The 13,352-nt window shown below is 50.7% G+C and overlaps 1 protein-coding gene across 3 annotated transcripts in view; it reads right to left on the bottom strand.

The window, feature by feature from the left end:
• Positions 5,149–13,352, bottom strand: part of CFAP45 (cilia and flagella associated protein 45) — a 32,797-nt gene continuing 24,593 nt past the window's right edge. For all 3 annotated transcript variants that reach the window (XM_021089586.1, XM_021089588.1, XM_021089587.1), the window contains 4 exons: positions 12,246–12,359; positions 11,178–11,371; positions 5,740–5,964; positions 5,149–5,349 (listed from right to left, as the gene is read on the bottom strand). In XM_021089586.1, coding sequence (XP_020945245.1) covers positions 5,271–5,349; positions 5,740–5,964; positions 11,178–11,371; positions 12,246–12,359 — 612 coding nt within the window. In that variant the 3' untranslated portion in view covers positions 5,149–5,270. The remainder of the gene's footprint in view (positions 5,350–5,739; positions 5,965–11,177; positions 11,372–12,245; positions 12,360–13,352) is intronic.

The following is a 13,352-nucleotide window of genomic DNA, read 5'->3' as shown; positions in this document are numbered from 1 at the left end:
TGGTGCCAGAGCGGGTGGGGCTCAGAGGCAACCCGGCTTGGCCAGGGCTGCCTGGGACAGTGGGGCTGTTAACTGCCAGGAGAACAACAAGCCCACCCCCCAGGATAAAGGGGAAGATTCCCCAATTCCCCCTCCTCGCACCCCCCCGCACTTCCTCCCTCTGACACACCCCTCCCCCACCCCTGTGCCCCAAAAGCTCAGAAGATGCATTGTGTTCCAAAACTTCAGACATGTCCCCCACCTGGGGTCAGGCTGCATGACTTGCTGGGGCAGAAGAGAGCTGAAGGGGTGTCATGAAAAAAACTTAAGTGGTCCCAGGCGTTCTCATCCTGGCTCAGCGGTTAACGAACCTGACTAGGATCCATGAGGATGCGGGTCCCGCTCTCATGAGGACGTGGAGAGTGCAGGAGGAGATGCAGGGCTGGGAGTGTGGGGACTTTGGGGGCTAAGACAGAGGGAAGGTCTTAGCTATTTAAAGCCAGGTGAACCAAGAATAACTTAGCCTTCCCTGGGATTCTAGATGTCTGGGATGTTTTTCCAGCGAAGCTTGGGATGATTTATCAGGAAAGTTCTCAGCGCATGGGAGGGAAAGAGGGGCAGGTCACCTTAGCAGCAGCCTGGAAGGGGGGAAGAGACCTCTGGTCTGGAGTGAGCTATCCCCCTCCCCCATGGTCCTCCCTCAGCCCCCTCCCCCACCCCCACTTGCAGAAGCAGCAGGCAGGGCTGACAGTGAGCAGGTCCATGGCCTCCACACCCAGACTTCTTGAGACTCCAGCCTCCCCTGTCACTGTCACCTGAACAGCTGCTACCCTTCCTCACCCCAGAAGCCCTGACTGGCTTTGAAATCTCCTGAGTCCCTTTCATCCAAACTTAATCAGTGTTTTTACTGAGACCAGTAAATGCCCAGCTGTGGCCCCGAGTCACCGATGGGGATGCTGAGGCTTCCAAGGGAGGAGGAGGACATCCCAGGACCCCACTGAGTCAGGGACACCGTGCCTAGGCCACCAGGGTGCGCTGCTGAGTCATGCCCAACTGGTGCTGTTTCTGTGGCATGTGCAAAGGTTCTGAGATGGCCTCCAAGCCACAGTGCAGCATGACACATGTGTACCTGGGCAGGGACAGCGTGGAGCCCAGCCAGCAGCAGGAGGGCCACTGCCCAGGAGGCAGCTGTCTGCAGACCTGACTCTGCTCCAAGGTGGTGTCCAGCCACTGGATTTTCCAGGCTGCACCAGCCCAGTCTGATGTTGCAAGGACCAGAAGATCCAAGGAACAGAAAAAAAGGGAGCCAGGAAGTCAATCACCTACCCAAGCGACAAACTGAATCATTTGGGTACTTTTTTTTTTTTTTTTGCAAGGATCTAACATCATTAGCTCAACAAAGACCATGCACCAAACAGCACTTCTTACTTATCTCCAGATTTCCCCAGTGCTGCTCTACAGCTTGGAGTCTTGCAGCTTCCCAGAGACCCCTGAGCTGATTCAGCAGCTTGGAGGGTGTGCAGGGATCATTTCCACCTCTGAGCACTAGGAGGGAAGGCGGAAGCCATCACTAGGAGAAAACACTGCCCCCTGAAAAGTTCAGCCTCTAGCAACAAGTTGAAGGCAGGTGGGGGCATTGGAGGGGGGAGGTCCACTAAATCGTCAAAAAACCTCCGATTCTCTCTTCTTTATCTCCAGGTCCCATGCCCCACCCAGCAAGCTGGACCCACACCGTCCCTTGCTGGCTCTGCCACCACTATCATGCAGCCTGATCCCACCAGCCCCCACTTAATAGCAAGGAAATTTTCCCTGTAATTATCCCCAACTGCCCTTCCTCAGTGAGGAGGGTGGAGGGTTTACAAAAGATGCCCAGACGTAGCCAGCTGGCCTCCGATGCCAGCTGGCTGCTGCCTGGCTGTCAGGAGTGTCCCACTTCTAGGAACTAGTTCCTGCTGATGAGTCAGGCCAGTCCCAAACCCGCAGGAGCCAACCTCTTCTTCATCGCGGGCCAATTTGAAGAATTCCTAGAGGGGCAGAGCTCTGAGGTTCTCTTTCAAACCATATTTCTGAACTCAAAGATGTTCTATATTCTGTCGCCAAGGCTGGACCTTATTGATGTAACCTCTAACTGCCTGCCCCTGCCACACCCAGGCCATGTCAGATGGTCTGTCTCAGTTTTAGACCATGGGATCTGCCAGGCCCCAGCAGACCAACAATTTCACCTGCACTGGTTCTGGGGAAGTGTTATTCCTGATTTTATTTTATTTATTTTATTTATTTATTTATTTATTTTTGTCTTTTTGCCTTTTCTAGGGCCACACCCCCACCCCGGCATATGGAGGTTCCCAGGCTCGGGGTCTAATAGGAGCTGTAGCCACCAGCCTACGCCACAGCCACAGCAACGCAGGATCCGAGCCTCATCTGCGACCTACACCACAGCTCACGGCAACGCCGGATCCTCAGCCCACTGAGCAAGGCCAGGGATTGAACCCAAAACCTCATGGTTCCTAGTTGGATTCGTTAACCGCTGAGCCAGGACGGGAATTCCTATTCACGCTTTTAACCTGTGAACGTGGCCCATTTTCCTCTCCATGGCTCAGAAGTTAGCAATGAATATGGAACCCTGTTTCTTTTCTTTTTTTTTTTTTAAGGGTTGTACCCATGGCATATGGAAGTTTCCAGGCTAGGGGTCAAATTGGAGCTGCAGCTGCCATCCTACACCACAGCCACAGCAACTTGGGATCTGAGCCTCATCTGCAACCTACACCACAGCTCACGGCAATGCCGGATCCTTTACCCACTGAGCAGGGCCAGGGATCAAACCCGCATCCTCATGGGTACTAGTTGGGTTCATTAACCACTGAGCCACGACAGGAACCCCCAAACCCCCTTTCTTTTTGACGTGCACTCCAAGGGAGCGTCTTCCCCCAGCTCCGAGATGGAATGGCGTAGGTAGAGAGCTGGGCAAATCCGGGCACCCCAGGCTCTTTCTGGCTTTCCTGGGAAGAAGGTCCCCTGAAATAAGTAAGGGCCGGCTCCTTGGTTCCTGTAGGTATAATTACTTGTGCAATAGGCAATGCTTAGAACAGAAGCAATGATGCCAGCTGCCTCAGTTGCTCTGCGTGTCTGCTCTCCTATCCCAGGCTGGTTACCACATCTTTCCATTCCCCTGGGGAGGAAGGAATCAACTTCTGTAGGTAGGGGGGACGTGCTTAGAGGTACTGAGCAAGGAAGGTGTGAAAGCTTCTCCCCCAAGGAAGGGCTGCCCACCTGCTTTGGGGGAAAGCGTGTCAGCAGGTAGGGAAGGCGAGGCAGGCACCTGGGGAAGGTGCTGTTGTCCTGAGGCTGAGAAAGCACAGGAAGCAGCTTGCCCACTCTCCCTGGGCCCTATGAAAAGAGGACTCTTGCCCGAGGCCCTTGTAACTTGGCGTTGTAAACACCCAGGACGCACCCAGCAGCTGTCCTCTGCCTCCTCTAGTGCAGGACGCATGGAAGGAGACAAGACTGGGTTCTGGATTTGAGAAATGAAACCATCTGGGGTTAATAGATGCAAACTATCGCCTTTGGAATACATAAGCAATGAGATCCTGCTGTATAGCACTGGGAAGTATATCTAGTCACTAATGATGGCGCAAGATGGAGGATGAGGTGAGAAAAAGAATGTATATGTGTATGTGTGACTGGGTCACTTGGCTGTACAGTAGAAAATTGACAGAACACTGTAAACCACCTATAATGGCAAAAATAAAAATCATTATTACAAAAAAGAAAGACATGAAACCAAGGGGGAGGGAGGTTACCATAGTGATGAGAGCTGGATTCAGGCCCTTTCCCCGCAAGGCATACAAACACGGGGGACTTGGGTCCATCCCTGGAAGCCAGCCCACAGCCCAAAACGGAGGCTGATAATCAAGTCCTTCCAAATAGACTGAGACTATTCCTTCTTTCTTTCTTTCTTTCTTTCTTTCTTTCTTTCTTTCTTTCTTTCTTTCTTTCTTTCTTTCTTTCTTTCTTTCTTTCTTTCTTCCTTCCTTCCTTTCTTCCTTTCTTTCTTCCTTCCTTCCTTCCTTCCTTCCTTCCTTCCTTCTTTCCTTCCTTCTTTCTTTCTTTCCTTTTTTAGGGCCACACTTGCGGCACATGGAAGTTCCCGGGCTAGGGGTCGAATTGGAGCCACAGATACCAGTCACAGTCACAGCAATGCCGGACCCTTTAACCCATGTCCTCATGGATACTAGTCAGGTTCATTAACACTGAGCCACCATGAGGGGAACTCCCAGACTGAGACTAGTCTAAAGATACAAGAAATCTTGGGTGAGGGTGTGGGGAGGGGAGCAGGGGGGTGGCAGTGGGAAGCAAGAGCAGACTGACTGACAGGTGAGAAGCTTCTTTGGGGGTGGAACCAGGTCTGCTGTATTCACTGGGAATTGACCTCACTAGAATGCACTGAGCACCGGGTAAGCACTCAGAGGTACCTGGATGAGTAAATGAATGAATGAAGAAGATCTGGGGGGAAGTGAGGTGAGCTAACACATAAAGGTGTCTTTGGGGGCCCCCACTTGATGTGAGCTGGACTAAGGAGAGCCAGCCACTTGAATGAGGGGCAGCTGTGTTTGGGTCAGGGGACCAGGCTGGCAAGGTGAGAAGTGGGGCTCTGAACTCATCGCAGTGGGATCAGGCAGGTTTCTATGTTGTGACACTGCCTGGAGTTGAACGGGCTCTGGCAGAAAAGGGCTGAGACAGAAGACCGAGCCCCAGGTTCAGATACCACCCTCTCCACTTTTGTGGTCTGAGTCAGGCATGAGCCCAGTGACAGCTCTGCCTCTCATGGCCCTTGTCCCTCCTTCCCCAGTGCCGCCCAGCCCCTCCCTGAGAGAGCATCTCCAGCTCCTTGCCCTGAAACGCCTCTGAGCTGGGTGTGGAGTGGGGACAAAGATGAGGCTGTGTGGAAAGTAGACATGATGACAGCATCCCAGAGGGTCACAAAAATGCCAGCAGCCACCAGGGCAAGGGGACCACCTGGCCTAGGAGGGATGACCGTGAGACAGCATCCTTCCATTCTCTGCCTCTGAGCATCATGCCACCCACAGCCCGGGCTCCCATAGCCTATTTTGCTCCATATTTACATCCTGTGGCAGCCACATCCACACAGCAAGAAAGCAGGATTGTTCCTTAGAGAAGTAGAATAGATTTAATCTGTAACTCAGAAATGTCTAGATTAGCAGCAGTTATGGACTCCAAGAGCCTGGGAGGAACCTGCCCCCGGAAGGCCCCAGAGGGACAGAGAAGCCACCTCAGTTCACTGAGGTGTTGGTCGGGATGTTAGCTTTGCGCTCAGCCTCGATGCAGTACTTCTCAGGAAGGCCAGTGGCTCTGCAGGGGGAACACGGGGTGGGTTTGTAAGGGGAGAGGATGGTCAGGGATGGCGGGGCCGGGGTGGGGAATCAAAGTGGAGGCAGGAGAAGCAGACTCTGGGTGGCATTAACAGAACCAGGGGACCTGTACCCCCAACCCTGATCCCGCTATCCATCCCCCAGACACATTCCTGTCAAGGCTTCAGCATCCTGCCGAGGGGTTTCCAAAGAGCCAGGATGATTCAGTCCCATAACTTTCTGTGGGAGCCCCCTCTGGAGGGGAACAGCCCCTGTGAGCCTCAAGTCAGGATCGAGGCTCACCGCCCCTGCCTTCCCCAAGGCCCACATTCTCCATGCCACCTCGCCAGGGACGGGGAGAGTTGCTGGGGAGAAAGGGATTCCAGCCCACCTCAGCTCCTCAATCTTTTTCTTCTTGATGCCCTCGATGCGCTCACGCCGCTTCTGGGCCTCCTCTTTGAGGCGCTGGCCCTCCTCGAAGATGGCAATCCGGTCCTGCACCTGCTTCTGCTGGTTCTCGCGCACTTGGCGCCGGAGCTCATTGGCGTGCTGCAAGCGCTCCATGGCCTTCTTCTCCTCCTCCTGCTGCTCCTTCTCAATCTGCTCTCTCTGAGCCCTGGAGGTGGGACACGGGGTGCCAAGTGGACTAGGCTGAGCTGACCCAGCCCAGAAGAGGTGCTGGGGCGCCTTCTGGGTGGGCTCCTCCAGGGGACACGCTGCAGAGATCACAGCCCTACACCCTCAGAGGACCTCCCCTCCTGTGGCTCAGAGATCACTCCCAAAGGCTGATCCCAGCCAGGCCTGTGTTCATGGGCACATAACTCTACATCATGGGGAGGCTTAGAAGTGCCCCCAGCTTGACTTAAGGCTCTGCGGTCCCTGTTCTGAAATTCTCAATTAATTTCTTTCTTTCTTTCTTTCTTTCTTTCTTTCTTTCTTTCTTTCTTTCTTTCTTTCTTTCTTTCTTTCTTTCTTTCTTTCTTTCCTTCTTTCTTTCGTCTTTTTAGGGCCCCACCCTCGGCATATGCAGGTTCCCAGGCTAGGGTCCAATCGGAGCTGTAGCGCCAGCCTACACCACAGCCACAGCAACGCCAGATCTGGGCCGCGTCTGCCACCTATACCACAGCTCATGGCAATGCCGTACCCTTAACCCCCTGAGCAGGCCAGAGATTGAAATTGCATCCTCATGGATGCTAGTCAGATATGTTTCCATTGAGCCATGAAGGGAACTCCTGAAATTCTCAATTTCTGAACAAAGGGCTCCACATTCTCATTTTGTACAGGGCCCTTCGAATTTTGTAGCTGGCCCTACACCCAGGATTTCACCCACAGGAAGCTATTTTTCCTTCTCTTCTCTCTTGTAACAGTGCCTAAATCCTCTTTCTAAGATATCTTTCTCTCTCTTCCTTTCTCCCTTCCTACTAACAATAATAGTGATATAAATAAGACCAAAAAAGGGGATGCTTAGGAAGTTCAAAGAGGTAGTAAAATCTGTAATGCAGGCTTCTTATTTTTTTTAATGGCTGCACCCATGGAATATGGAAGTTTCTGAGCCACAGCTGCCACCTATGCTACAGCTGCCACAACACTGGATGCTTTAACCTGGGCCTGAGATCCAACCCACACTTCTGCAGCTGCTGCAGTCAGATTCTTAACCCACTTTGCCACAGCGGGAACTCTCAGGTTTCTCTTTAGTTGCTGCAAGAAGGAACTCAGCCTATTATCTCTTAGTTCTCTTACTGCTTTTTTTTTTTGGTCTTTTCTGGGGCCACACCCGCAGCATATGGAGGTTCCCAGGCTAGGGGTAAAATCAGAGCTATAGCCTCCAGCCTACGCCAGAGCCATAGCAACACCAGATCCAAGCCGTGTCTGTGACCTACACCACAGCTCATGGCAATGCCCGATCCTCAACCCACAGAGCAAGGCCAGGGATCGAACCTGCAACCTCATGGTTCCTAGTCAGATTCGTTAACCACTGAGCCATGACGGGAACTCCTCTGTTACTACTTTTACTGCTTCAACTTTTCAAATCCCTCTTGGAACCTCTTCCACAAGAAAACTTCACAAACCCTGACATCAGGGGGGCAACAGTTAATGCAGACCAGATATGCCCAGGAAAACTGAAGGAAAGGTATTCCCACTTCAGAGGAAATGCAGTCATAGACCATCCTGAGCTGGCATCTTATTTCTTTCTCAATGTAATCAAACAAAGTTAAAATGCAACATCATCTTAGGCCAGGCTCTCTCAGCTGCTCTCCTCCCCTGGGCTCACTCACACCCCAACCAAAAGCCCCCCTCCACTTACTCATTTCCCTCTAGCCATCTTTCAGCATGCAGTCCTCTCAATTCCCAGCAACTCTTTTACACCATGTAAACACCTCCTAAAATCTATATCTTACACGGAGTCTCCCTAGTTTATCAAAAGAACACTGCTGATATAAAAAATAAAAAAAAATTAAAAAAAAAAAAGAACACTGCTGAGAAGGGAACTCAAAACAAGAATCCCTGCTGCGGTGCAGTGGGTTAAGAACCTGACTGCAGCAGCTCGTGTTGCCAGGAAGGACAGGTTTGATACCTGGCCCAGCACCATGGGTTAAAGAATTTGCTGCAGCTGTGGCATAGGTTGTAGCTGCATCCCGGATTCATTCCCTGGCCTGGGAACTTCCATATGTCGCAGGTGTGGCAAGAAAGGAAAGGAAGGGAGTTCCCATCGTTGTGCAGTAGAAATGAATCCAACTAGGAACCATGAGATTGTGGGTTCTATCCCTGGCCTCGCTCAGTGGGTTAAGGTTACAACCCACTGAGCGAGCTGTGGTGGAGGTCACATACATTGCTCGGATCCTGAGTTGCTGTGGCTGTGGTGTAGCCTGGTGGCCACAGCTCCAATTAGACCCCTAGCCTGGGAACCTCCATAGGTGAGGCCCTAAAAAAAAGAAAGGAAAGGAAGAAAGAGAGGAAGGAAGGAAGGATGGATGGAAGTGAAGGGAAAGAAAGAAAGAGAGAGAAGGGAGAAGGGGAGGGAGGGAAGAGGGACAAAAGAAAGAAAGGAAGGAAGGAAAGAAGAAAGAAAAGAAAGAAAGAAAGAGAGAGAGAGAGAAAGAAAGAGAAAAAAAGAAAGAAAGAGAGAAAGAAAGAGAGAAAGAAAGAAAGAAAGAAAGAAAGAAAGAAAGAAAGAAAGAAAGAAAGAAAGAAAGAAAGAAAGAAAGAAAGAAAGAAAGAAAGAAAAAGAAAGAAAAGGAACTAAAACTGCTGACTTTCTTGCCCGTCTGCCTTTGGACACCAAATGCCCACTGCTTGGACACATCTATGAAGGCAGAAGACGCTCCTCCTTGCCTGCCATCATTTTCCTACATAGAGAACATGTTTCTATTGCTTCACATTAAGTGAGACAGGGTGGAATGGAGAAACTGTATGTGTCACTGGAGAGCCCCTGGGGGCAGGGACAGGCCATTGGAAATCAGAATGGGGAAGATCCTGGGCATTTCACAGGGTCAGGGCAGGGAGCCTGGCTGCAGCACAGTCATCCAGGCGCTTTCAAAACTACTGATGCCTGGGCTTCGCCCCAGACCAGTTGAAGAATCTGTGGGGGTGGCGTCTGGGCATCCGTATGATTTTTTTTTTTTTTTTTTTACTTTTTCTTTTCTTATGTGGCTGCCCCATAGCATATGGAGCTCCCAGACCAGGGATCAGATCCGAGCTCCATTTGCAACCTACACCACAGCTGCAGCTATGCCAGATCCTTTAACATACTGTGCTGGGCTGGGGTTTGAACCGGCATCCTGGCACTGCAGAGACGCGACCGATCCCATTGCGCCATGGGGGGAACGCCATCAACACTTTTCCAAAGCTGCCTGGCATTTCTAAGAACCACTGGGTGCGGTAGGTCAGCTAGTTCTGCTTCATCGACAGGCCACCAGTTAAAGGCAGCCTTCTGTCGAGAAGCAGGAAGTCCATATTTAGGCTATAGGGGAGGCCACGCTTTTGAAGCAGAAAAAGTTGGATTGCTGGCTCTGGCAGAGAGGCTCCTAGCACTTGGAGACATTCACCATTGTAGTCACAGGGCCCTGGAGACCCTAGGTCCAGATGCTAACCTAGAATAACAGGTGAAATTGAACTTCTCCAAAGGGCTGCTCTAGCTTTAATAACCAACTGGTGCATAGGCTTCGGGCAAACAGAGCAAAGAAGGGACAAGTGGGTCAGTGGCAAGAGCAGGGCTTTAATTTCTTTCCGTTAACATTTATGAGTGACTGCTAAAGACAACACAGATGTCCATGGGCATAGAGGCTGGAAAGGGCAGACATCTGAAAGGCAATCCAGAGCCCAGGGGCAGAATCTTTGGGGCCATAAGGGAAACTGTCTTCTTCACCAGGTATCCAGAGACTGTGGCATGACCCTTGAGGGCAGGGAAAACCACAAAGCCCCAGGGCATCATAGCCAATAGAGAGAAGCTGGGGGCTCACAATTGCAGAACTTGGCTCTGGCAAGGACTAAGATGCCTAGAGAGCTTCTCTGGCTCTGGGTCCAGGCCCTGTCTAACATGTGACTAATTGACAAGGAGGAGGACCTAGAGTGTGTAGACCTAGAGCCAGGTTGCACCATTCAAGCCCTACTTACCTGAGCATAATTTCTGAAATAGTGTATCCCTCCCAACCCTAATTCAAATTTTGCTTGGTTTATTTCCTTTTTAAAAAATTCTGATCTTGGAGTTCCTGTCGTGGCTCAGCAGTATCGAACCCAGCTAGTATCCATGAGGACACGGTTTCGATCCCTGGCCTCGCTTAGTGGGTTAGGGATCCTACATTGCAGGGAGCTGTGGTGTAGATCATAGATGCAGCTCAGATCTGGCATTGCTGTGGCTGTGGTGTAGGCTGGCAGCCCCTTCAGTCCCTAGCCCAGGGACTTCCATATGCCACAGATGTGGCCCTAAAAAGACAAAAAAAAATATCTGATCTTATAGAATCTGGACCAGAGCAAGAAGGGAGTGGTTCCCAGTTATGCCAGAAGAGTCAGAGCCAGGAGAACACCCCAGGGGTCAGGTCTGGTGGTGGCGGATGTGACTGGGATAGCTGTAGAGACTGCTGACTGCTTTGGGGGAGGAGGAGAGAGCAATATGAACACGTAACTTCCCCTGATGTGGTGGAATTATCATCAAGCCAACAGAGACAACAAAAATAAAAGGATAAAGAGCTGGCAAGGCAGGAAAAATGGATAAATATCAGTGAAGTCCATCCAAAAATATGTCTTTAACATCTTTCCTACATGAATGGGCAAGAAGGGTGTTTTATTCACCTCTAATATCTCTCATCACATCCAGCGCAGAGCCCTGAAATCATGCGCTTAATACATAGTTGTCAAGTGAATGGCAAAGACCTCCCTTAAAGCTCTGCTCTGGAGTTCCCTTGTGCCACAGGGGGTTAAGGAACTGGCATTGTCACTGCAGCAGTTTGGATCACTGCTGTGGTGCAAGTTCAATCCCCTGGCTACAGTTTCATCCCAAACTTGCAAAGTGACATGGAAGCGGGGGAGGGCAGAAGGGACAAGATTTATCATTTTATTTATACCGTGAATGCTCCTAGGCAAATAATCCCAATAATCCCCAATTCCTTAAACACTTCTAGGTGCTATTTTCCAATTCGCTACTAAAAGTCTTGGCGCAAGCGTCTCTGAAATATTTCAATCATCCATTTAGTTAGAATAACCCCACAGCCTGGTCAAGTTAGCTGCACATCTGTCTGCGGACATGCTAGAAAGCTACTCTCCACCCAGTGGGCATCATCCCTGCCTGCCCAGTACCAGAAAGGGAAGCTGAGGATTCCCAGCCCCTCCTACCGAAGAATCCTCTCGAACTCATCCCGGTCCCGTTGCACCTGAACAGCCAGACTGTGCTCCTTGAATGCCACCTGTTCCAGCCGACTTTTCCGCAGTTGGGCCTCGGTTTCCATCTTCTTCTGTGCATTTTCCTTTTCCTTTCTGCGCCACTCCCTGTCTGCAACCTCCTGGTTGCGCTTGGCCCGCAGGGCATCCTAAGAATGGAGAGCGTGGGGTGACCAGTGAGGCGGGAGAATAACCTCAAGTCCCTTTAGGAAGACACCTACTTCAGACTCTGACCCAGCCAGCATTGAGAAGTCCCACGAATGTCTCTAGCAGGAAGGTTATGCTAGGAGAGAATAAATGGAATCCTGTCATAGAACTTTCAGATCAGAAGATACCCTGGGTGATCTCTTGTCATCGCCCCCCCCAACTCATCCCAGTTCTTTCCCTAAACCTCAAACACCTCCAGGTGGTCCTGCGATAGCTTCTAATTTCTTTTTCTTTTTTTGCTTTTTAGGACAGTACCTATAGCATATGGAGGTTCCCAGGCTAAGGGTTGAATCGGAGCTGTAGCTGCTGGCATATATCACAGCTTCAGCAACATCAAATCCAACCCGAGTCTGCAGCTTACACCACAGCTCATGGCAACACCAGATCCTTAACCCACTGAGCGAGGCCAGGGATCGAACCCACATCCTCATGGGTACTAGTCAGGTTCGTTACCGCTGAGCTGCAAGAGGAATTCCATGCTTCTAATTTTAAAAACTGCTAATGATAGAGATGCCAGTTTCCTCTGACGACACATTTCAATGGTTAGTTAAGGTTGAAAGTTCTTTATGTGGTAGCAAGAAACTTCAAAATTAGCTCCACTTGCCCTCGGACCTTCAGCATGCAACTCACCACACGATCTTCACTCTATAGACATGGGAACAGGCCCACCTCTCCATCCTCAAACTACAGACGTTGTGATAACTTGTTTCCGCTTCCTTTCTTCTAGATCCCCACCCTTGAGGCCATTTTATAGGCTGTCAAGGGAATGGTTAAGGGGGTGGGAGAGGCCGAGGGAAGCAGAGCCTAAATAGATACCTGTTCCGCTTGGTAATCCTGGACCTTCTCCTGCAGGGCCCTCAGGCGGGAGATCTCCTTCTCCTTCTCCCTCCGGATTCTCTCCTGCTCAGCCTCAAACTCTGCTTCTCGAGCCTGCCAGGAAGAAAAGGCCTTGTGGAATGGCTCCCATCGCTCCAGGCTTGCGAAGAGAAACTGAGGCCCTGTGTGTTCGATATCTCCCCTACCCCTTCCTGACTCTTTTCAAGGGACGGCAAAATGACTAGTAATGCACGGCCATGAAACCTTTGTGAAATGCTTCAGTGCTTACAAAATGCCTTCTCAGAGTTTTTGCTGTGGCGCAATGGGATCAGCAGCGTCCCTGGTATGGGGGACTCCATATGCTGTGGGGCAGCTGAAAGATGAAATGAAATGAGACAAAATAAATGAAATGAAAAGAAAATTCAAAAAAAAAAAAAACCCCAAATGCCTGTTCCTGTAATATCCCAGAGGGGCCTCACAGCATGACATGAGATGGGTGCTCCGGATGAAGAAACCGATTGCATGCAGGTACCCTGAGCCCAGCCTTCAGGTCCTGTCCAATTCCTCAAAAGTTTCAAGTTGCCAGGCCAAGTTTCTAGAGGTAGCAACTCTAAGTCCCTGCCTGTCTCATAAAGTGCAGCAGGTGGAGGTTATCTCATTAGTGTCTGGGCAAATGGCCAGCCAGGCAATGTGAGGTCCACCAGTAGTGAGCAGATACCTAAGCAGTGAACCATAAATGCTGGCTCCCTTTGCCACTTCTCTGAAAGAGCAGACATACCCCTAAAACCTTTCCATCCACAGCTTCCCAACTTCCATTCTTGGGTAGTCATAAGACTACTGGCTTAGGTTGGGTGGAAATGTGACCATCCCATAAATAATGTTCCCTAGCCTCCAGCTACCTGTTCAAACTTTTGTGCAGCCCAAGGAGTCAGCTGCAGTGAGCTGTGCACGGCTGGCTGTATGTCAAGCTGGTCTCTCTGCTCCACACTGCCCTAGGTGGCAGGGCAGGGCACTCTGGAGGCTTCCACAACCAATCTCTTTTTTCTTTAGCTCAAAAAGGCCAGCCCTGGGTTATAAGAACCGAGACCACTGTGAGGTCAGGGAAGG

Source organism: Sus scrofa, chromosome 4 (genome assembly GCF_000003025.6).
Source record: "Sus scrofa isolate TJ Tabasco breed Duroc chromosome 4, Sscrofa11.1, whole genome shotgun sequence".
Classification (NCBI taxonomy): Eukaryota; Metazoa; Chordata; class Mammalia; order Artiodactyla; family Suidae; genus Sus; species Sus scrofa.
Note: the sequence above shows the minus strand (reverse complement) of the source record. Positions and strands in the feature narration are given on the sequence as shown.